This window comes from Dreissena polymorpha, chromosome 5 (genome assembly GCF_020536995.1).
Source record: "Dreissena polymorpha isolate Duluth1 chromosome 5, UMN_Dpol_1.0, whole genome shotgun sequence".
In the NCBI taxonomy this organism is placed as follows: domain Eukaryota; kingdom Metazoa; phylum Mollusca; class Bivalvia; order Myida; family Dreissenidae; genus Dreissena; species Dreissena polymorpha.
This window is the reverse complement of record NC_068359.1, coordinates 37,439,498-37,465,011: the sequence shown is the minus strand read 5'-3', so window position 1 is coordinate 37,465,011 and position 25,514 is coordinate 37,439,498. Positions and strand designations below refer to the sequence as shown.

The following is a 25,514-nucleotide window of genomic DNA, read 5'->3' as shown; positions in this document are numbered from 1 at the left end:
ACAAAATTAATTACCATAATGATTATTTAGCCCCACTCTCAATGCTATTTTTAATCAATCAAGTATATGAATTATTGGTGAAAATTTCTCAGAAATCAATGGCTCTCACTCTGTAGTTCCTGTGACGATTTGGACGACTGTCCAACATGATCGATTTATTATAACCACAGACATATATTATATTTTTGTGAATGTTCGATCATGAAGTCATGTGCAATTCTCTTAATAAGCGGTGGTGGATAAATCTTGCAAATACCACAGCTGCTGTTAACAAAACTAATGTTTCACTTTGTGCACTTTTCTCAAATTGGCGTGATGTATGGGCATTTGAGACACCCGGTGTGCGCTTTGGGCATCGGTGGAGGCGTGAGGGTTGTTCGGGCCGTGGAGTCCATAGGCTTGTGCTTTTGAATGGTGTAGTTTAATGGTGCACGTGCGTAATTTCGAGTTAAGGCTTAGAGTCTGACGTGTATTAATAATATTGCACTATTTGCATGCAACACATGTGCTTATTAAAACATGCGTATAACGACGTGTCCTACATAGTTGATTTAGTATAGTTTCAGTTCTTTATATATGTATGAGAAGGATGTCGCAACGTTTACGGACATCTCGAGACGTTTCAACTTAGCGGTGCCAATGAGGTCGATCTCTGTTGCGCATTGGGGACATACGATCGTCAGAAGAATTATTGTGTGCGTGTATGTTTAGAAATCCCTATCAAATACAAACACGCGCTCCTAGTTTGTATTTGTGTTATTATTTATTAGGAAAGAAATTGTTAAGTTGTTGTTGATAATGATGAGGAGGATTTAACAGTATTTTGAGAATAGAGAAACATAAATTGACTCATGGCTATGAGTAATAGCATACTTGTGTCATATTACAAGATGCAGCAGAATTAAAGTTAAACTCTATCCTTGATGATAATAAAAACTTGATTTCAGTTCTGAAGTATTCTGAAGTATTTTTCCAAGATTTGCTCAATAAAGTTTGAACTCCTTTGTGTAAAAAGTTTTAGCGAACGAATTCTATTTTTTTTGCATGAGAATTCTTTCAATTTAAAAATGCAGTGATGGCCCAAAAGTGCACTTACAATAACAAAGAACTGCTTGAACGTCTAAAATGTAGCACTGCATTATTGTTATTGAACAGAAAACTTGTTGTATTTGAAAAAATAACAACATGAAACCCAGGGATAACAGATAAAATCGAACGGAGTTGCATACATATGTCTTCATATGTTGCAGTATCAAGTGGAATGATATTTATATCGTATACTTGTTTCACAGCTAAAACCATTAGTTATTTATTGTCTTCCCAGTGGAAGATCCTGCACTTATATTTTAAGTAAACATATAATACAACATGAATAACTGTAAATTTACAACTGTATTTAGTACGTGATCAATATGTATGCAGTATTCGCACATACATAAAAACTTACGAAAATGACACATAGGTCAAGACAAACTAGTAAGTGCCTTTTTCTCTTTTTAAGTACCTCTTGGCTTACACTTATTGATTTACTTTTGTACCTTAATACAAATCCGTTCAAAATCCTCCACAAGTATGTATATCATGCTTACAAGTGAGTGAAATAATCAAGTCATGACAAAAAATGTCGTACATTTGTAGAATACAAACGTAAAAAAGAAAATAATTGCAGAATGATCATGATTGTTGCAAATATTAAACTACGTCTCACATTATATGGTTCTGTTCAAATAATCAGCATTAAACATAAGACAGAAATTAAAATGTGGACTTCAAAATTTTAGGTTAAAAAATAAATCAAATTTGCTGTATTATGAAATGTATACTAGACTATATGATTGATATTTAAATGCCATTTTAACACAAAATACACCCGTTTAAAGGTTCAGATTAAAATCATCTTTCGTTAAAGAGTTGAGAGCAATTTTTTGTGAAAATTTTTGATAATTTTAGGGCAATAAACATTTCAGCCAAGTTTGATGATAAGCGTTAAATATGGTCCTTTTTATAATCCGGTAGCCATTTTTACAGCGGTGTGGAAAGCGATAAGATTGGTTATATGCATATTATAAAAATAATGAGTGTGTGCATAGTATATCGGCAAGTTCGATAACGAGCCTTAACGCTTGAGACAGCTTTGAAAAACTGCCCATTTATTATATATTATATACAAAAAAGATGCATGTTCTGGGAAAACTGGGTTTAAAATATGTGCGTAAAGTGTAATGCCAAATTATATCGTAAAGTCAGCACAGGCTAAACAGGGACAACACTTAAAATGTATGGGCAAAAAAGCGTCGTCCAATAATAGCCTGTAAGGACTGCCTAGTTTTTCAAAACTTGCAAGTAATGTCCATTTGATGTATTTTAATACCTTTAAAAAATTCGATTAAATCGCTTGAATACGGTTGTCATGGCCACCAAAAGCTGTAAACATGAAGCAATATTCGTGTCTGACACAACTTAGACTTAGAATATCAAAGTGTTTCACAAAATGTAAGTGTGGGCCTCTTTCACATTTCTTTATATTTCCTTGATTGTTTGATTGTTATTTCATTGTATTATTGATAAAAGTTCATGGATTAAAACAGTTTTGAAATTGCTGTATTGCACACAATTTTGAAAATGATATTGTCTTAAATCGCCGACTGGTCTATCAATTAAATTTAACATAATTTATCTTAGGCTTACATTTGCCAAATTTCGTCAACTTATATTTATTCGCTGAAAAAAATGCCGCCATAGGACGGAAACGGTTTCAAAAATTGCTTTATTGAAATCATCTTGTCCGAAGCTAGAGGCTGAATTTTCTAATATTGTCAATCAATTGATTCCACGGGAAATCCGTTTACTAATTATTTATTTTTGTATTTGTTATTAACTGACCGCAATGGGGCGGGACAGTTTTCCTTATATGACAATATTTAAAACTTAAAAGATCTTCATTACCGCATCCTACTGGATGGCTAAAAAACTTTTAAGTAGAAATATTTACCCTAGGACATTTTACAAACTTCTTTCAAATTATTTTATTTCGTTGAAATACATTGTAAGTGTGCGTTTTTTTCTTTTAGTTTAGTTTAAACCTATTTATTTAAGCTCGATTGCATTGAAAGCCCTAAGCTTATATAAACGCTCTCGAGTCCGTTTCCGGGGCCTAGAACCAGTACTTGGTGTATTTAGGGGAGATCTAAAGAACGCTCCCACGGGGGGGATCGAACCCGAGACCTCCCGGTCGCTAGGCGGATACCATATCCATTACAACACAGCGACCTTTTTTTCTTTTGATGGGTTTATTGAACAATTCAAATGTCTGCTGCTTAACTTTCACAAAAAAAACACATATTGGATCCGATCAATAGCTACATATTCCTTGAATGACTTGAACTCAAATTTCAAAGTGTGGCTGTTACTGTAAACCATAACAAATTGTTGTCAATTCTTAACGTCAATCATGCAATACCATTTGTTCTTACTCATCTCTATAGTGCTTTTAATTCAGTTGAGCAATCCAGGATTATCTTGCCTCTCTGGTTGTCATTAATTTGGAAATATCACTTATTTAAAAGCTTGTATAAGGTTGTTTATTCTTCATTCGTTCGGTACTTTTTATTACAGGGATATTAAAAACCAATATCGCATAATTCAATTGTGAAAAGAAAAGAAGTCTCCCGGTGTGCAATATTGCAATCAATTTTATTTCATTTTATTATTTTATATAACATGGATTTCAACAACAAGTAACTCACGATGAACACGATAATGAAAAAATATGAACATTTAATCATGCAAAGAATCACGTCATTATTACGTTGTGGTTTACACACACTCAGCGTCAAGGCCCATTCAATCAACGTCACATTTTTACAGGATTTCCACCGTTGAGAAATATACACAACAAACAAGTTTTATTTTTAAACACAGCTTTGCGTAAATTAATAGAAAAAAGTCTGTTAAATAAATTATAGTAATATTAGTTTTGCAAAAAAATGTAGCTCCAATAAAAAAGGTATCCGTATCGTTGACGCGGTTATATTTAATTAAAAGCTTTGGTAAATTAGATACTGAAAAAAAACATATGCATTTGAAGTTATAGAGTAGGAGATATAAGAAATGGATAGCATATATTTGTGAAAATAAAAAGTCTGGCAAATTTGGCAGATGACTATCACAACAATATATACAGTCATACGCCCTAGTAGCTAGTACCAAACGAACAAATAATGTCATTATTTATGATGCATAACGAATAATAAATTATCGAAACGATGATGCAATTTAATATAAATTTATAACATTTTTTTACAAAAAAAAACAACATTGTTATCACAGATGTGTAAGTGAGTCCATGACGGTCCAACAGGTGAAGAATTCGTCCCAGAACTTTCAGAATCCACGAAGTCTTATTCCACCAAACACAATTTAACTCAGAAAGAGCATGAAATCGTTCATACTCAAACGATTATTTTTAAAATGAATCTGCGATGGCCCACAACGCTGAAAAAGTTCGCATTCTCGATACCCAACATGAATGCACTCTCTTAGCTGAACAACAAAACGTCACTCATGAAAACGCAAGTTTTTATTGGGTACCATTCAACACAAATATTGTTTGCATTTTTATGGCGCAAAAGTATCATTTCAATTTTAAGTATACATAATCATGGATTACAGCTAATATATAATTCATATTGAGGAGTTGGGATATATGGATTTTTATATACGATTTTTTAATGAAGTATGAAACATTGTCAATTTAATAGTTTAAAATTTGCTCGTTATTAATTTGTCCACATTTTGTTCAGAACGTTAATAGAATTCTTCTGATTCTATATGTTTAAAGATACTTAGAGAAAAACAAAAATCAAAAGTATGCATATTAAATATAAAGTTCAACTGCAATTGATTTCATATTAATTAATTACTTAAGTATCAGTCAGTTTCAACGGAACAAAAATTACGCTCGCAAAAAATGTCCTGCTTTATAAAATTAAAAGTGTGTTTATTTTTTGAAGAAGAGGAACAATAATTAATGACGAACGTCATTTACTGTAATAAAACCGATTAAATGTGCGTAATTAATACATTGTCTACGTGTCAATTTTAAAATATCTGTGTGTGTTTTTTCACAGTTCATTCAATCATTTTGTGCCTTGTATTGCCACTTTTGATCTTAATGTTCAAATGCTCAAAATGTAGTGTTGTTGATGTTGATTTATAATATGTTGATAATTACTTTAAATACGTGCAGAAAAGCATGTAATCGTTATATAAATAATAATGGGATGGTGGGGTATATGACATCTTGATGACCAGGATTGTGATGATGATGATGATGATGATGATGATGATGATGATGATGATGATGATGATGATGATGATGATGATGATGATGATGATGATGATGATGATGATGATGATGATGATGATGATGATGATGATGATCATGATCATGATCATGATCATGATGATCATGATGATGATCATGATGATCATGATGATCATGATGATGATCATGATGATGATGATCATCATGATGATGATGTCGATGATGGTGATGATGATGGTGATGATGATGATGATGATGATGATGTCGATGATGATGATGATGATGATGATGGTGATGATGGTTGTAGTAATAAGGATTATTTGTTGGTGATACATGTGATACAAAATATAGAAATTTACCAGTTTTCATGCTTGCCGCACGGCCCACAGGCTTGATGTTCCGGCATACAAGCGGCACGAGTGAAGTCAAACACCTCGCCAACCGCGCACTTGACAGTGCCCGCGTACTTGCCGCCCTTGCAGTGGACATATCGGTCACACCGACCCGACACATCCGGGTAGAGGCCGTCTAACTTGGTCTCGCACTCGGGCATCATTCCTCCGTGATCTCGCGGGATCATGTCCAGGGGAACACATTGGTTAAAGTCTGGATGGAATAACTGCGTCCGTCCGCTCTCGTCTGCTTTGCACGTGTTGTGCTCCACGGTCCGGTCTTTGTAGCAGACGACATAGTATGGACTCCACAGTTTCGCCTCGTGCGGTGCAAGACCGCTGGGTTTCCCCTCACATTTGCCGAACTGGACATTGCAAGGAATACAGTGGGCTGCTACGCAGCCGTTCCTTCTGTAGTCGCCTAAGTGGCAAGCAAAACGCGAATGAGAAATGTAATTTATTTATTTTTTTAATTTAAAAATTCATATAAATCAATGATACAACAATAGAACGATCATTTAAGTGTGCAGAAAATACGACATTCACATAACTAAGTTGTCACGTATACTTACAAGCATCTTTAAATTCACGTCTAGATCCACACTTCACTTTTTCAAAATGTTCACACTGCTTGGTCTCCGCGTTGAAGAGTTCGGGGTACGGACACTCGACCATATGTTGCTCCAGCAACCGAGGAACGTCCTGGTAGCGAACGCTGCAGTTGTAGTACGCCTGACATTCCGTGGGATGGGCGATTATGCCGCCAAACATGTTGCAACGCTCTTCGATAGACAGCGGACCTGGTAATTTGAAATATATATCACGTAAACGGGAAGTATTAACACATATTTGGCACATTGCTATATTAGTGGAAATGAATTTACATGTTTGTTCAAGTTTGTTTGTTTTTATTTGTAAATGTTTATTTTGCGAAACGCCACAGTAGACAATTAATGTGTTTATTTTAAAATAAGTTCGGAAACAATAAAACGAAACAACCGGAAATTACTCATGAGCGTCGGGGGTGATTGGTAATCCGTCCGTCACCGGCACGCCGCCTTCCATTTTGCAGTCGTCAAATACGCTGCCTTCGGGCACACACACGTTAACGCTCGTGCTGAATTTGGAACGCGCGGGGCACGGGGGCATCTCGACTGGCCGCCCGAACACGCACAGGTAATAGCCCTTGCAGTCCGCCTTCGGGATTATTTGGTAGCCGCTCTTGTTGCACTGCGGGTCAGCGATGGGTGCCGCGCTTATAAGTCCCGCAACAATCAGAAGTACAGCGATATACAACATTTTTTATATTTAAATTCGTAAAATCAGTTTTCTCCTTAAAATCGGCATGATGCTAAACTGCTTTTTTCTTATAGTTACTTAATTCCCAGTTTACTATCCCGTCTTGTATGTTTGAGATTGGTAGCTCAATTGATCGAGATTGGCAAACGCCGACAGCTTTTATACCCACAGAAGCCCACCTTTGGGCTGGTCCTTCCTCATTCTGTAAACAAAACCTTCCTATGAAATGACGTAAGCGCATACTTTCAATGGCAAAGGATTTCGTTGTCATTGCGGAGGTTTCATAGATATGTAATAACTCACAGTTAAGACACAATTAATTATATATATGGTCCTAAAAATAGAATGCATCAATTCATGAAATGCATGTTAATATACGATGTTGAGGAAAATTCGCAATATTGATGCACCACTACACTTACTTCATTGATTGAGGCGGTGTTAAACGCGGGCTTGTGGTTTATTACGGCGTGTCAGTGGTAAATAAGTGGCGGAAATATCGTTGCCACGTTCAATGGTTTGCGTTTATGATTATAGTAACTGCTTTTATTTATCACACAGTTGCTATCGTTATTTTTCCGCCCTCTCGTGTTATTAATTTTTCTAGCTGTTTACATTTTTTTTAAATACGTTAATACAACAATAGCAGCGACAACTTAAAACAATGTAAGACCAACTGCTGTTGTAACTTCAGCAGTAACAACATCAACAGTTAACAAACTTCAACTTAATCAGCGGCAATAAATACAACGAGAACTTACAACAGTTATAACGAGAGTGTATGCCAACACCATAACCATGACTACACATTAGTCGAATATACAAAAAACCGTCTTTAAACATACAAGTCTATTACCCAAATTGGCAACATTAATGCGGACTGAAGATTTCGGAGCAGTTTATGTTGCTTCTAGTCAAAATAAAACATATTTTATTAGCATTTGTAACGAGGGAAGATAATATGTTTAGCGTTAACAAGTTGTGATCGTGATGGACATACATTTTTCATATCAAGGCGACGTTTAATTCAGACATTTATATAATATAATTTGAAGAATTTGAGTTGCGGTCTTTCTCTTAAATAAGGTCTTAATTTTTTCTGCTGTTATATTGATATACGCGTATGTTGTTTTTTTCATGTACAATACAGAAAATTATGTATAACCATTTATTTGGTTATTTTCAGGCATTTTTATGAATGCGTCGTGGCAATCATAACCAACTTTTAGTTTTTCCTTAATTAAATGCAACTTAAGTTCGACCGATCCTTGTACAATACGTAAAATGGGCAGTGGCGACAGGAGAAAAAAAGCACAGATAATGCAACGTTAGCGTTTGTGACGGCTGTTATATCCTGAAATGAGTATTTTCTAGACACTTTTTAGGAGAAAATGCAGCAAATAAGATTTGTCTAAATTTACAAATAACGCACTTTTTTGCACTCATAAGCATGTGTTAATCATATAAAGTCAAAGGAAATGTAAACAGTTGAAAAAGCACGCGCTGGTATTTTTACACTTAAGGCAACGTAAATGCTGGTTGCGGCTGTAAAGGTCAGAAATATGTACTATTTAAACACTATTTAAGGGAGATATGCATCAATAAGGTTTGTTAAAATAATTATATAACACACGTTTTTTTTTGCATTTATATGCACGTTTGGGTCCTAAAACATCAAAGTAGATGAAAAAGAAGCGAGAAAACAAGTACTGGTATTTCAAATTTTGATTGTAAGTGGGTGAATATTTATATACATTTTCGTTCATTGAATCATTAATAATGTTTCCTTGTAAATGTTGTTATACGGTAATTTTTCAATTGTTTTTGCAGAGGTTTTAAACTGACTATTAAGTAGCGTAATATTTTATTATGACAATTAAGAAGAGTGATATTGTGCCCCAATTGATTACCGTTAATTTGTATGAAAATTAATTATAACACTATTTAAAATGGCTGTCTGGTTAGCTCAGTGGTTTGGTACATGCGCTTCTCATCTCTGCAACCCGGGTTTAATCCCCAATCCCAATGCATGTGCGTTTGGTAAGTAGTCACCAAAACGGACAGAAAGACCAAAATTGAATTAGAGCTTTGTCACAGACGTGACGTATACCCCACATGCTGCATTGACACATAATATTTTGCATGTTGTCTTCACAAAACAAGAGAAACTAATTTATGGCGATTTTTAATAATTATTATGCCATTATCATTTATGGCAATTTTGACATTTGAACTCTTGAATTCTTTCGCATAACACGCCGTACAATGAACACAATTGAATGTGCAAAACTATTTCAAAATCTCACAATGAACGACATAGTTATGGCCCGGACAAGCTCATTTATGGCCATTTTTGACCTCTGAACTCCAAGTGTGACCTTGACCTTGGAGATATCGACGTAATTCTTTCGCATGACACACCGTCCAATGATGGTGAACACATGTGCCAAATGATTTTAAAATCTCACAATGAACGACGTAGTTATGGTCCGGACAATCTCATTTATGAACATTTTTGACCTTTGAACTGAAAGTGTCACCTTGACCTTAGAGACATCGACGTAATTCTTTCGCATGACACACCGTCTAATGATGGTGAACAAATTTTCCAAATGATTTTAAAATCTCACAATGAACGACGTAATTATGGCCCGTACAAGGTCATTTATTGCCATTTTTTGACCTTTGAACGTAAAGTGTGACCTTGACCTTGGAGATATCGACATAATTATTTCGCATGACACATCGTCCAATGATGGTGAACAAATATGCAAAATGATTTTTAAATTTCAAAATGACCGACGTAGTTATGGCCCGTACAAGCTCATTTTTGGCCATTTTTGACCTTTGAACTAAAAGTGTAACCTTGACCTTGGATATATCGACGTTATTATTTCGCATGACACACCGTCCAATGATGGTAAACAAATATGCCAAATGATTTTAAAATCTCAAAATGAACGACGTAGTAATGGCTCGTACAAGCTCATTTATGGCCGTTTTTGACCTTTTAACTAAAAATGTGAACTTGACCTTGGAGATATCGACGTAATTCTTTCGCATGACACACCGTCCAATGATGGTGAACAAATGTGCCAAATGATTTTAAATCTCAAAATGAACGACATAGTTATGGCCCGTACAAGCTCATTTATGGCCATTTTTGACCTCTGAACTCCAAGTGTGTCCATGACCTTGGAGATATCGACGTAGTTCTTTCGCATGACACACCGTCCAATGATGGTGAACAAATGTGCCAAATGATTTTAAAATCTCACAATGAACGACGTATTTATGGTCCGGACAATCTCATTTATGAACATTTTTGACCTTTGAACTGAAAGTGTCACCTTGACCTTGGAGACATCGACGTAATTTTTTCGCATGACACACCGTCTAATGATGGTGAACAAATGTTCCAAATGATTTTAAAATCTCACAATGAACGACGTAATTATGGCCCGTACAAGGTCATTTATGGCCATTTTTTGACCTTTGAACGTAAAGTGTGACCTTGACCTTGGAGATATCGACATAATTATTTCGCATGACACATCGTCCAATGATGGTGAACAAATATGCAAAATGATTTTTAAATTTCAAAATGACCGACGTAGTTATGGCCCGTACAAGCTCATTTTTGGCCATTTTTGACCTTTGAACTAAAAGTGTAACCTTGATCTTGGATATATCGACGTTATTATTTCGCATGACACACCGTCCAATGATGGTGAACAAATATGCCAAATGATTTTAAAATCTCAAAATGAACGACGTAGTAATGGCTCGTACAAGCTCATTTATGGCCGTTTTTGACCTTTTAACTAAAAATGTGAACTTGACCTTGGAGATATCGACGTAATTCTTTCGCATGACACACCGTCCAATGATGGTGAACAAATGTGCCAAATGATTTTAAATCTCAAAATGAACGACATAGTTATGGCCCGTACAAGCTCATTTATGGCCATTTTTGACCTTTGAACTAAAAGTGTGACCTTGACCTTGGAGATATTGACGTAATGACACACCGTCCAATGATGGTGAACAAATGTGCCGAATATATTAAAATCTCAAAATAAATGACAAAGTCATGGCCCGGACAAGCTCATTTATGGTTAACTCCAAGTGTGACCTTGACCTTGGAGATATCGACGTACTTCTTTCGCATGACACACTGTCCCATGATGGTGAACAAACGTACTAAGTCATTTTAAAATCTAACGATTAATGACATAGTTATGGCCTGGACAAATTTCGGTATAAAACGCACTAAGTGACCCCGTGACCTAGTTTTTGACCCGGCATGACCCATAATCAACCTTGACCTAGACATCATCTAGATACAACTTCTGACCAAGCTTAGTGAAGATCGGATGAAATTTTCAGGACAGACAGACCGACTGAATAGTGCATATTGCTCACTTAAGCAATAATACAGACTTACCTAGTTTTCATATACAAAACTGCTTAAATGTGCAAATATATATTTAAATATGAGAAAATAATGAATAGTTCATAATCAATTCTTAGTGGAACAAATGAAATGTTTCCATGGCACCTAAATATAACAGAAATATAAAAAAAACGCACATAAACATTTTAATTCAAGATATGTTTTTCATATTGTAAAAGGAAGATGAAATTTTGAGAGGAAAAGAGTGACATGTTCACACATTTTATGCTCCCCTCCGCCGCCATGATAAACGCGGTCAGGCCTATAGTATTATCTACGGAGGCATAGAGGTGATATTGACTCTTCTTTTTTTTTTAAATCACTCCTTTTTTAAATTGCACTCCTCTTGTTTCTTTCTCGTTACCACGACATACTAACTCGAGGGAATTACTAACTAACTCGTGGGAACGAGTAAGCTATGTCGTTGGAATGAATTACTATGTCGAGGGAACGAGATAGAAAAAAAAGAGGAGTGCATATCTAACAAAAAGAAGAGTGCAATGAAAAAAGAGCAGTGCAGTAAATAAAGGAGTGCATTGAACATTTCTCTGCATCTTTTTTTCATTGCGCTCAACTTCATGGGAACGAGTTAGCTATGTCGTGGGAACGAATGACTAAGTCGAGGGAACAAGATGGAAAAAAGGAGTGCAAAACTAATCAAAAATTTTAGTTTTACACTCCTCTTTGTACTTAAGTTTTCACAGTCCTCTTTTTTTCTCTTTACTTTTAATGCCTGAAGTTAGTATGTCGTGGGAAAGAGATAGAAAATACAGGAATGCAATTTAAAACCATAAGTTGCGCGGCAGAGGCCGACGCGTATCCCCACGCCGCATAGATGTTACATTAAAAGGCAATTTTGAGTGAGCAAGGCCTATGTTGATGGGGCCCCGGGTCGGGTAATGTGAACATGGATGGTCGAGATAGACCGTGTTGTTATAAGGGATGTTCAATATTTATTTGAAGTCAATTGGATAATAAATGAAGAAGTTATGTTAAAACAAAAATTTGGGTGGGCGTGGTCTATGTGGGCGGGGCGCCCCAGGGCTGGTAATGGGACCATGCATAGTTGAGATTGACCGTATTGTCATAAGAGAAGTTCAGTTTCAATTAGAAGTGAATCGGTGTAGAAATGAAAATGTTATAGTAAAAGGCAATTTTGGGTGGGCGTGGTTTATGTGGGCGGGGCGCCCCAGGGTTGGTAATGGGGCCATGCATAGTTGAGATTGACCGTATTCTCATAAGAGATGTTCAGTATCAATTTGAAGTAAATCGTTGTAGAAATGAAGAAGATAATGTCAAATAACCTAAACAAATGAGTGAAAATCTCTGACCCGGCTCCATCCCAACCACCATAACTTTTGACCCAGGGGTCAGATCAAAATTCAAAATAGTGCACTGTCGCACATATGCTCAGAGCTACCATGTGCTTAATTTTGTAGGTTCTAGTGCTAATAGTGTAGGAGGAGATAGTGGCCAGGACGAACGGATGGTCGGACAGACGGCGGAGATAACCACATAATCCCCCGCTCCAATCTGGAGCGTGGGGATAATCAATGAAAAATAAAAATAAAAGTACTGACAGTACTGGTGTGACGATGCGTTTGAAGAGGATGGATATAAAAGCATCATTTTAAGTGTATATACATTACCACAAGTGTGTACGTGGGTTAAAAAAATTTGGGTACGAAAAACAATTTGGGTACGAAAATTGTGGGTCGAAAAAATTATGCTAAAACAACAATTTGGGTACGAAAAACAAATTGAGTACGAAAAAAATAGGTACCAAAAAAAAGTTGGGTAGGAAAAAAATTGGGTACGAATAAAAATTGGGTACTACGAAACAAAATTTGGGTAGGAAAAAAAATAGTTAGGAAAAAAATTGAGTACGGAAAAAAATTGGGTACAAAAAAAAATTGTGTTCGAAAAAAAATTGGGTACGAAAAAATTTCGGTACGAAAAACAAATTAGGTACGAAAAGAAATTGGGTACGAACAAAAATTTGAGTACGACAAAAATAATTGGGTACGGAAAAAAAAATTGGGTAAAAAAAATATTGGGTATGAAAATTTTTGGGTACGAAAAAAACTTAAGTGTACGGGGAAAATTGGGAAACGAAAAAAATAGGTACGGAAAAAATTGGGTACGAACAATTTTCGGTACGAAATAAAATTGGGGGTACGGGGAAGTAGTACCCGTGGACCTCTCGATAAATTTGAAAAGGACGGGAACCAAGCTGCCTTTACCTTTATAAATGGCCCTGGGGTGGGTTATGTGGACATGGATGGTCGAGAGACCGTGTTGTCATAAGAGATGTTCAGTATTTATTTGAACTCAATTGGTGAATAAATGAAGAAGTCATGTTAAAACAAAATTTTGGTTGTGCGTGGTCGGCCACTATCTCCTCCTACATTATTAGCACTAGTACCTTGAAACTTGCACACATGGTAGCTATGAGCATATGTGCGACGGTGCACTGTTTTGGAATTTTGATCTGACCCCTGGGTCAAAAGTTATTATCATGTGCGCCGCATGTTGTAAGTAAAATGAATGAAAATGTCCTCATTTTAGCCCATTTTACCCCCATAACGTTTGACCCAGGGGTCAGATAAAAATTCCAAGTAGTGCACCGTCGCACATATGCTCAAAGCTACCATGTGTGTTAGTTTCAAGGTTCTAGTGCTAATAGTGTAGGAGGAGATTGTGGTCAGGACAAACGGACAGAACACGGAGATCCCAACAATATCCCCATGCTTTTAAAAGCGTGGGGATAAAAAAGAAAAGTCTATGCCAACGTAGTTACCCCTGTGCGTGCGGGTGTTTCGTGTCCGGGTCATAACTTTTTTGTACATGATGGCATTTCATTACCAATAAAAACAAATTTATCACAGTTAACACTTGGGAGATTTTGTATATATATAACTAGTCCGTGCATAATGTTTTTGCAGCATAAGCATTATATTGAACTTTTCGCAATCGGACTGGAAAAAAACGTGTTTTGCAGTGCTGTTTGAGACGTTTTACTATAAAATAATGTTCCACCATGCTAGTATTATTTTATAACATTTCCAATAATATCGGGGTTTTATCGAGCATGAAGCAAGTATTACATTGATTTATCTTTAACGTTTTACATAAACACGAAACAAAAAATAATTACACTCTAAAAATGACATAATACATTGTTCGTTATATCTATTTATAGCAGATGAGCATGTCCGTCTAAATTAAAATATGTCTCTATCAAATGAAAAAAAAGGTGAACAAACGTATTGCTCCGTATGTAAATATACCCTTACAGGAAAGATCGTCTTAAACAAACACTTTCCCGAGGGAAAGAAACACGTAAGATACTAAAAAGCAAAGTTGTAGAACCAACGTTGAAAAAAAAGAACTAATACATGTACTTATACTCAATTCATTGGTATGTTTAGCTACACATAAATGGTGAATTAACTATGCAGTAAAAACATTTTAAAGGGGGATGAGTGAGGAATGAGTCCTTATTTAATTTCTTGACAGCGAAAATTCCTGTGTAAAAACAAAATTCCACATTGACAATCATTTTTAACGTTTCATTAACAGGAATCGTCTCAACAACGTCACTTGAGGAATGTTGTTTGTGCAAGATACAGCGACTATATCGCTAGTAATCACTGCATCGGCTGTGAACAATTGGGAAGGGAAACACGAAGTTTCAACTCCCGGTTATACAACAAACACACGCCCGACACCCGAAGAGCAAACACTGGATGCATTTATGTCAATGTTATAGATAGTAGCCTCTACATATTTTCAACAATAAAGTGACTTTATGTAAAAAAACGGTAACGCAGTCAGTCCATTTAAATGAGTATATATAGACAAACATTATGATTATTTAGCACAAGCTAGCTCTATTTATTTTAAAGGTATGCCCCACTCTCAATGTTATTTTCAATCAAGTATTTGGATTATTGGTGAAACTTTCTCAGAAATCAATGGATCTCACTTTGTAGTTCATGTGACGACTTGGAAGACTTGGAAAACATGGCCGATTAATTATAACCACAAACATATATATATATTTTTGTGAATGTTCGATCGTGAAGTTATGTGCACGTCTCTTAATTGGCGGTGGTGGATAAATCTTGCAAATACCACACCTGCTGTTAACAAAACAACTGTTTCACTTTGTGCATTTTTCGCAAATTGGCGTGGCGGATGGCCATCGGAGGCGTCCTGTGCGCGCTTTGTGCGAGTAGCTCGTAAGAGCTGTGACGTCCATGGGCTTGAGCTTTTGAATGGTGTGGTTAAATTGTGCACGTGTGTGATTTCGAGTAAAGACTTACTGTCTGGTGTGTATTAATAATAGTCCACTAGTTGCATGCCAACACATGTGCACGTTAAATGATACGTATAACGACGTGTCCCACAGAATTGATTAAGTATCGTATCAGTTCTTTATATATATGAAAAGGACGTCGAAACGTTTACGGACATCGCGAAATGTTTCAACTTAGCGGTGCCAATGAGGTCGTTCTATTTTGCGCATTGGGGACATACGATCATCAGAAGAATTATTATGTGCATGTATGTGTAGAAATCCCTGGCAAATAAAAACACGCGCTCCTAGTTTGTATTTGTGTTATTATTTAAAATGAAAGAAATTGTTACGTTCTTGTTGATATTGATGAGGAGGAGTTCATAGTATTTCGAGAATAGAGAAAAATAAATTTACTCATGACTATGAGTAAACAGCATACTTGTGCCATATTATATGATGCAGCAGAATTGAAGTTCAACTCTATCCGTGCTGATTATTAAAACTTAATTTCAGTTCTGAAGTATTTTTCCAAGATGTGCTCTATGAAGTTTGAATTCTCTTTGTACGTAGCGAACGGATTCTATTTTTTTTTGGCATTATACATTTTTTTTATTTTAAAAAAGGGCAGTGATGGCCAAAAAGTGCACTAGCAATAACAAAGAACTGACTGGACGTCTGAAATTTATCACTTCCTTATTGAAATTGAATAGATATCTTGTAGTATTTGAAGTAAAATGACAATATGAAACCCATGGATAAGAGATTACATCGAACGGAGTTGCATTTATATGTCATCATATGTTACTATGGAAAGCCTTGACTGTCTTTTACGTATAAAATGAACCTTGTTGTGTCCAAATAGAAATATATTTAGTCACTTTGTCAATCTATTAAGTCAATATGTCATTATATTGGGTGCAAGTGTCAATATAATATGTAAAACCACCCTTATATCGAGTCAGCGAACGAATATGTCATGTCGATGTGACCTTATATCATGTCAATACATGATTACATGAGGTGCATTTGTCAATATATTATGTCAAGCCACCCTTACATTGAGTCAATATGCAATGATATTGGGTGCATTTGTCAATATATTATGTCAAACCATCCTTATTTTAAGTCAATATGTCATTATATTGGGTGCTTTTATCAATATATTATGTGAAACCATCCTTATATTAAGTCAATCTGTCATTATATTAGGTGCTTTTATCAATATATTATGTGAAACCATCCTTATATTAAATCAATCTGTCATTATATTGGGGGCTTTTGTCAATATATTATGTGAAACCATCCTTATATTAAGTCAATCTGTCATTATATTGGGTGGTTTCGTCATGATATTGAGTGGATCAAATTGACCGTGTAATTGTGCCGGCAACGTATCGATGTTCATGAAATTATGGCGGCAACGTATCGGTGCACAGTGCGATATTACCCAGGTTGTCATTCATTTGGGAAAAGCATTTATTCACTAGCGTGCATTAGCTTGTTTGTTTTTCATTCGCTCGGTACTTTTTATTACAGGGACATTTAATTATATATATATCGCCCAATTCAATTTTAACAAAACAACAACAAGTCCGGTGTACAATGATGCAACCAATTTTATAATTTCATTGCATTATTTTATATAACATAGATTTCAACAACAAGCAACTCACGACTAACACTATAATGACAAAAATTAACATTTAATAATGCAAAGAATCACGTCATGATTACGATCTGCTTTATACACACTCAGCGTCAAGGCCCGTTCAATCATCGAGACATTTAACAGCATTTCCACCATTGAAAATATACCCAACAAACAGGTTTTATTTTTTTTAAACACATTTGAGCGTAAATTACAAGAAAAAAAGCCTGTTAAATGAGTTATAGAAATATTAGTTTTGCAAAAAAAGTAGCTGAACCGGACGTTGCAAGGAATACAATGGGCGGCTGGGCAGCTGTTCCTTCTGTAGTCGCCTAAGATGAAAGCAAAACGCGAATGAGAAACGTAATATTAAATATATTTTTAATGTGAAAATACATAAAATCAATGATAAAACGATAGAACGATCATTTAAGTGTGCAGAAAATATTTAATTCACAGTTGTCAAGTATACTTACAAGCATCTTTAAATTCACGTCTAGATCCACACTTCACGTTTTCAAAATGTTCACACTGCTTGGTCTCCACGTTGAAGAGTTCGGGGTACGGGCTATCGACCAGATGTTGCTCCAGAAACCGAAGTACGTCCTGGTAGCGAACGCTGCAGTTATAGTACGCCCGACATTCCGTGGGATGGACGATTATGCCGCAAAACATGTTGCATTGCTCTTCGATAGAAAGGGGGCCTGATAATTTGAAATATATATCACGTAAATTGGAAGTTTTAACATATAATAGGCACATCGATATATAAGTGGAAATAAAATTACATGTTTATTAAAGTTTGATTTTAGATCTTGTTTTGAATGTTTATTTTGCAAAATTGCAGAGAAGCGTTAACAGGTAGTGATTGTGATGGACAAACATTTTTTATATCAAGGCGACGTTTAATTCAATTGTTTATAGTATCATTTGAAGAATTTGAGTTACGGTCTTTCTCTTAAAGAATATCTAAACAAATTCTGCTGTTATATTGAAAAACGCGTAAGTTGTTTTTTCCTGTACAATACAGAAAATTATGTATGACCATTTATTTGGTTATTTTTTGGCATTTTTATGAATGCGTCGTGGCACTCAGAACCCAATTTTAGTTTTTTCTTGAATGCAACTTAAGTTTGACCGATCCTGGTACAATACGTAAACTGGGCAGTGGCAACAGGAGAAAAAAACAACCACAGATAATGAAACGTCAGCGTTTGTGACAGCTGTTATATCCTGAAATTGGTATTTTCTAGACACTTTTAAGGGAAAAATGCAACAAATAAGATTTGTCTAAATTTCCAAAATTTCGAACGGGGTTTTTGCATTCATAAGCAGGTGTTAATCATATAACGTCAAAGTAAATGGAAACCACGCACTGGTATTTCAATATTTAAGGCAACGTCAGCGCTGTAAAGTTCATAAATATGTGTTATTTAAACACTATTTTAGGGAGTTATGCATCAATAAGGTTTTTCAAAATAATTATATAACACACGTTTTTTGCATTTATATGCACGTTTGGGTCCTAAAACGTCAAAGTTGATGCAAAATAAGCGAGAAAACAAGTGCTGGTATTTCAACTTTTGAATGTAATTGAGTGAATATTTATAAAATATCTATTTTCGTTCATTGAATCATCAATAACGCGTTTGCTTCCTTATAAATATTGTAATAATGTAATTTTTCAATGGTTTTTGCACAGGTTTTAAACTGACTGATAAGTGGCGTCATATTTTATTATGACAATTAAGATGAGTAATAGTGTGTACCAATTAATTACCGTTAATTTGTATGAAAATTAATTATAACACCATTTAAAGTGGCTGTCCGGTTAGCTCAGTGGTCCGGTACATGCGCTTCTCACCTCTGCGACCTGGGTTTAATCCCCAATCCCGATGCATGTGCGTTTGGTAAGAAATTACCATAATGGACAGAATAGGTTTCCTCCGGACACTCCGGTTCCCCCCTCCCCCCCCCCACAGCATAAGACCACACCAAAATTAAATAACTTGCAGTAAAAACTAAATAGCTGGAAATTGCAGCTATAATTCAAAAATGAGTGCTAGGACACAACATTTTAAGTTAGATTCCTGGGTGGAACAAACACGGATCTTTCCAAAATTCCAGTTGTTAATACGACTCAAATGTTAGCTCGCAAAAGTGGTCGTTATTATATTATGCTCTTAAAAACTAAGTGCATACGAATGAGAATTTAAGATGTTGCATCAACTCATACACCATGTCGTATTTCCCAAATACAACTATTCTAAGCTGCTTAAAAGTATTAATAAACCTTACCACATCATTTGTAACGATCGGACCCGAATAGTACATATTGCTCACTTACGCAATAATACAGACTTACCTAGTTTTCATATACAGAACTGCTCAAGTCTGCAAACATATGTTTAAGTATGATAAAATAATGAATAGTTCATACTCAACCCTTAGTGGAACAAGTGAAATATTTCCATGGCACCTACACATAACAGAAATAAAAACTCACATAAACATTTTAATTCAAGACGCGTTTTTTATATTGTAAAAGGAAGATGAAATTTTGAGAGGAAAAGAGTGACAGGTTCACACATTGTATGCCCCCGTCATGATAAACGCGGAAAGGCATATTGCCCGTTACATGTGTTTAATTGCAGGTGAATGGTGAAATAAATGGTGAATTAATTATGCAGTAAAAACATTTTGTTAAGGGGATGAGTGAAAGAATGGGTCCGCATTTACTTTCTTGGCAGCAAACATTCCTGTGTAAAAACACAATTCCAGAATGGAAATCGTTTTAAAAGTTTCATTCACAAGAAACTTCTCAACAAAGTCACTGGAGGAATGTTGTTTGTGCAAGATACAGCAACAATATCACTAGTATTCAGAGCATTGTCTGTGAGCAATAGGGCAGGACAACAAGGAGTTTCAACTTCCGGTTATACAACAAACACACGCACGACACTCGGAGGACAAAGTTACCTCTACGTATGTTCAACAATAAAGTGACTTTCTAAAACAAGCGGTCACGTAGCAAGTCCATATGAATGAGTATATATAGACAAAACAAAATGATTTACCATTATGATTATCTAGCTCAAGCTCTTTTTTAAAAGGGTATGCCTCACTCTCAATGTTATTTTAATCAATCAAGTATTTGAATTTATGGTGAAATTTTCTCAGGAATCAATGGCTCTCACTCTGTAGTTCCTGTGACGATTTTGACGACTGTAAAACACATCCTTACCAAGTTACTCCCAGGACGGCTAGATTTTAGCCATCGGCTTATCAGCAGAACTAATTATTGTTAACTGTTCTGTGGTCATAAAGCACACTACCCTGCCAGGCTGACAACATCCTGCTTGGCGATAATAAATGAACCCAGGTGTTATATCTGGCCAAATGTGAATCTGCTGCAACATGTTTAAGAGAGTTATCGACCAGTGTAATTAGCAGTTGTGCAAAATATTAATAGCCAATACAACATTTATTTTGATTTTTTGGTTATGTATAAAACAGGTAAGCTTGAAATTTGTTAGTAAAATAATTTTATGTTCACCTTTTTCAGATTTTAAATTTGACATGTAACAAGCACCGAACATGTAATATGAAATAATTGAAATTAAAAGTAATAGAAGTTATATGAGTTTAAAAGATTTCAGATTGACAACCAAAATGACTTTTCATATTCCATCACTATCTTTGATGAGTTCAAAGCATTTCTAAAAAACAATAAGTGTGGAGATGAACCAGCAATTAAACGTGGCAACATTTTCAGTTGGTTGAAAGGAAAAGATCACAGTGTAAAAGGTGTTGAAGGAAAACCTTCATTTAAACTGGAGAGCATAGTGCAATACTGTATGTCATATCGCGACACATATGAAGTGTGTAGACAGGTTACGATGGAAATTAAGGGGATATTAGTTAAACAGTCAGAGGTCACCCCATTACATCTACAAAAGAGATATACAAACATATAGCTAATGCTGATTTTCTATCTAAAGTCCTTTTTTCGGAACTTAAAATTGAGGAAAGTTACATTACAACATTAAATTCATTTTACAAAAATGAGTTTACTGAAGAAAGCTGGAGGAAAATATATTTCTTTGAAAAGCATTTTATGCGAGAAGGAGATTTTAAAATTGAAAGTGATACATATAAGACAACAATTATGAAAAAAAAACTAAATTCTTATCCGAAATGCAACAGGCGCACCAACTTGCCGGGACGATAATGGAGCAGTCAAGAAATGAAATTTTGGAAATAACAAAGCGACGGGAACATGCTGAAATGGGTGAGCGAATATGTATCAGTGGAAAAAATACACACAGTCCTTCTATCATTGAGTCACAAGTGATGAATGCAATGCCTGACCAGTGCTTTTTGAATGCAATTGTATTGTCTGATTGTACCAGTCACTGTACGCATAATAAGTCATTACATGTTTATGCAGACATTTCAGACTTACTGATTAGTAACATAGTTACCCGGTTTGTATATTATGTGAACATTTGTTATGTGAATTACAAAGGTGAAGGTGGTATTTGGTGTAAAAATTTATGTTTTTTTTCATGAAATTTCCTTGCTAGAAAAGTTTGGGATACAATCATGACAGTACTAAATATACATGTATATAGCAGCTTATCATTCTATTATTATAAATTGACAAGAATAAATTTATGTGGCATACTATTTATGCTTTTTCAACTTGTTTATATGAACATTAGATGTACATTGAAAAAATAAGGAATATTCAATTGTTTCCTTCTGAATAATTTGATGATTGTGTGTAATGGAAAATATCTGCATTATAATTTTATATAACACAATTATAATTATGCTCTGAGATCATTACATACTCTTCGCATATATATGCTTTCCATAACATAGTTCAATTAACATTAATTAATATGTTGTTCAATTCAATAATAAACTATGTACAAGTTCTGATCTGTTCTTTATATTTTAATCCATCATTCAAATACAAACACGATGCTCTTTATTTAAATATGCTTTAGTTAATTACTACTAACTCTTTGATACCTATTAAAATGAATGCCATTGTATTTTTCTGCAATCAAATTATTCATTTAGTGTGTGAGCAACGTTTAACCCTCTGAATTCTCAGCAGTCTATACCTTTATTTTGTAATTAGATATGGCCAATAAATCCCCTCATGTTATCACTTCCAACAGTGTTCAGCATTTCACACCACTTTAATAATGACCCCTGAACAGTTAAATAGATTAGCCCTATTCTTGTTGAATCTATGGAGAAAGGAGTAACCGAGAAGGACTGAACATGGCCGATTTTTATAACCACAAATATATATATATTTTTTGTGAATGTTTGATCGTGAAGTCATGTGCAATTCTCTTAATTGGCGGTGGTGGATAAATCTTGCAAATACCACAGCTGCCGTAAACAAAAGTAATGCTTCATTTTGTGCATTTCTCGCACATTGGCGTGGTGGATGGGCATTGGAGGCGTCTGTGTGCGCTTTGGGTGAGTGGGTTGTATTGGCCATGGCGCCCATGCCCATGGGCTTGAGACTTTGAATGGTGTTGTTAAATTGTGCGTGTGAACAGTAGTGGCCCCAAGATGGATCCCTGAGGAACATCGCAAGTAACTTTACCACTAGAAGAGAAAGAACCAGATACATCAACAAGTTGTTGCCTGTCAGAAAGGTATGACTTAAACCATTTTAAAACATCAGGACTAAGACCCATGGCTTCTTATTTCATAAGAATAACTGAATAGTCTACTGTGTCAAAAGCTTTTTTAAAGATCCATTAAAATCATACCTACAAGGTGACCTTTATCCATATGAAACTTAATAAAGTCAGACAAATGAATAAGGCAGGTGTCTGTGGAGAAACACCTCTAAAACCAGATTGAAATTGATATAATAAATCCATTTCTTTAAGATAAGTACAAATTTGGCCATATACAACTCTTTCAAAAACCTTTGAAATAATACTTAAAATAGACACAGGCCGGTAATTACCTACTTCACTCTTATCATCCTTTTTAAAAAGAGGAACAACTCTAGCAGCCTTCCAATCATCTGGCACAGTACCTTGTATAAGTTACAAATTTTTAATATGTTGTTAAAGGAAAAGTAATTATAGTTGCACTATCTCTAACAAAACGAGATGAAATACCATCTTGGCCAGAATATTTTTTTTTGCCCTAGCCTATTCATATACTTTAAAATACTATTTTCTTACATCAATGCAAAATAATAACTACTAGGTGTAATGCCTTTTAATGAATAAAAATTAGATGCAAACTGCTTGCTAAATCTGTTAAATGTTGCAGGTAGTTTTGCAGTAGGATTAGATGCAACAGTACAATATAACATATTATTTTTTGTCAGACACCTTGAATTTATCAAAACAGATTCCATCACCTATTTTAAGACCAATGTTACACGAAGTTGATGAATTGCCCTTTTTAGAAGGTAATTAACGATTATAAACGATTACACGAATAACTATAAATTTACAACTGAATTTAAGAATACGTTATCGAGCTGTATGCATTATTCTCATATACCGGGTACAAAAACTAACGAAGACACATCTTCAAATATCCAGCATTCAGTCGATAAGGCTTATAATCGAACATGGGTACGATTTTATGTTTATCAAAAATTTAGTCAAACTTGATGGTGCGTGTTAAATATGGTCATTTTTGACGATGCTGCTTCAGCGAAGCTGCTCGTCTAAGTAAGCATACCATGAAAAAATTCTTCACAATAGCGACCTATGTAAAAGACCGAGCCGGTCCGATTGAGTCAGCTAAATTTTCTCAGTCGGCATACCTCGCTGATTGTCATTGATAAAGGCAAAGGCAGCTTGGTTCCCGTCCTCTTTCAAATTTATCGAGAGGTTCGGGACAGGAACCAAACACGAAACTGCCAGGTGGCACTGCAAACGCTGTGACGCTGAGAAAACCCCAAATGTAGTTATTTTTAGATTTGATCGAGATTTAACCCACCTCCCAGTTTCGCAGAATGGGTCATGTTCCCCATGGGTACTACTTCCCCGTACCCCCCAATTTTTTTTTCGTACCCACAACTTTTCGCACCCAATTTTTTGTCGAACTCATTTTTTTCGTACCCATATTTTTATTTGTACCCAAATTTATTTTCCTACCCAAATTTTTTTCGTACCCAATTTTAGTTTGTACCCAAATTTTTGTTCGTGCCCGAATTTTTTTCGTACTCAAACTTGTTTGGGCATAATTTTTTCGTTCCCAAAATTTCCGTACCCAAATTTTTTTCGTACCCAACATTTCGTACCCACATACACAATTGTGGTGATGTAAATAAACTTAAATTGATGATTTTATATCCATCCTCTTCAAAAGCATCGTCACACCAGAACTGTCAGTACTTTGATTATAGTCTTGCGGTCATTTTTTTAGAGGTGTGTCAAGCGATTAGATTGGTTATATGCATATTATAAAACTAATGATTGTGTAAGCATTATATCGGCAACTATCGTTCGATAACCAGCCTTAACGCTTGAGACAGCTCTGAAAAATCGCCCATTTATTATATATTAGATACATAAAAAGATGTGTGTTCTATGAAAACTGGGCTTAAAACATGTTCGTAAATTGTCATCCTTGATTATATTGTGCAGTCAGCACAGGCTAAACAGAGACGACACTTTGCGCTTGCATGGGCAGAAAAGCGTTGTCCCATATCAGCCTATGCGGACTGTCTAGTTTTCCAAACCTTACTAGCGATGTCCATTTGATGTCTTTTACTGAATTTAAAATTAAAAAAAATCATTTAAATCATTTGAATACTGTTACTATGACCACCAAAAGCTGTAAAAAATGAAGTAATATTCGTGTTTGACACAACTGAGACTAAAATCAAAGTATTTCACAAAAATGTTAGTAATTGAGTGAGCCTCTTTCACATGTCTTAATATTCCCACAATTGTTTTTTATTTCATTGTATTATTTTAACAACTCCACAAATTCTAACAGTTTTCTTAAAATTGTTATATTAGTTTTGAAAATTATATAGTCTAAAATCGCCTCTTTCACATTTCTCAATATAACCATGATTGTTT

The 25,514-nt window shown here is 35.3% G+C and overlaps 1 protein-coding gene across 1 annotated transcript in view; it reads right to left on the bottom strand.

The window, feature by feature from the left end:
- LOC127831159 (uncharacterized) overlaps positions 1-25,514 on the bottom strand; it is a 37,380-nt gene that overhangs the window by 7,821 nt on the left and 4,045 nt on the right. Inside the window, exon 4 of the mRNA XM_052356152.1 lies at positions 5,686-5,759. Within this exon, the coding sequence (XP_052212112.1) occupies positions 5,686-5,759 (74 nt within the window). The remainder of the gene's footprint in view (positions 1-5,685; positions 5,760-25,514) is intronic.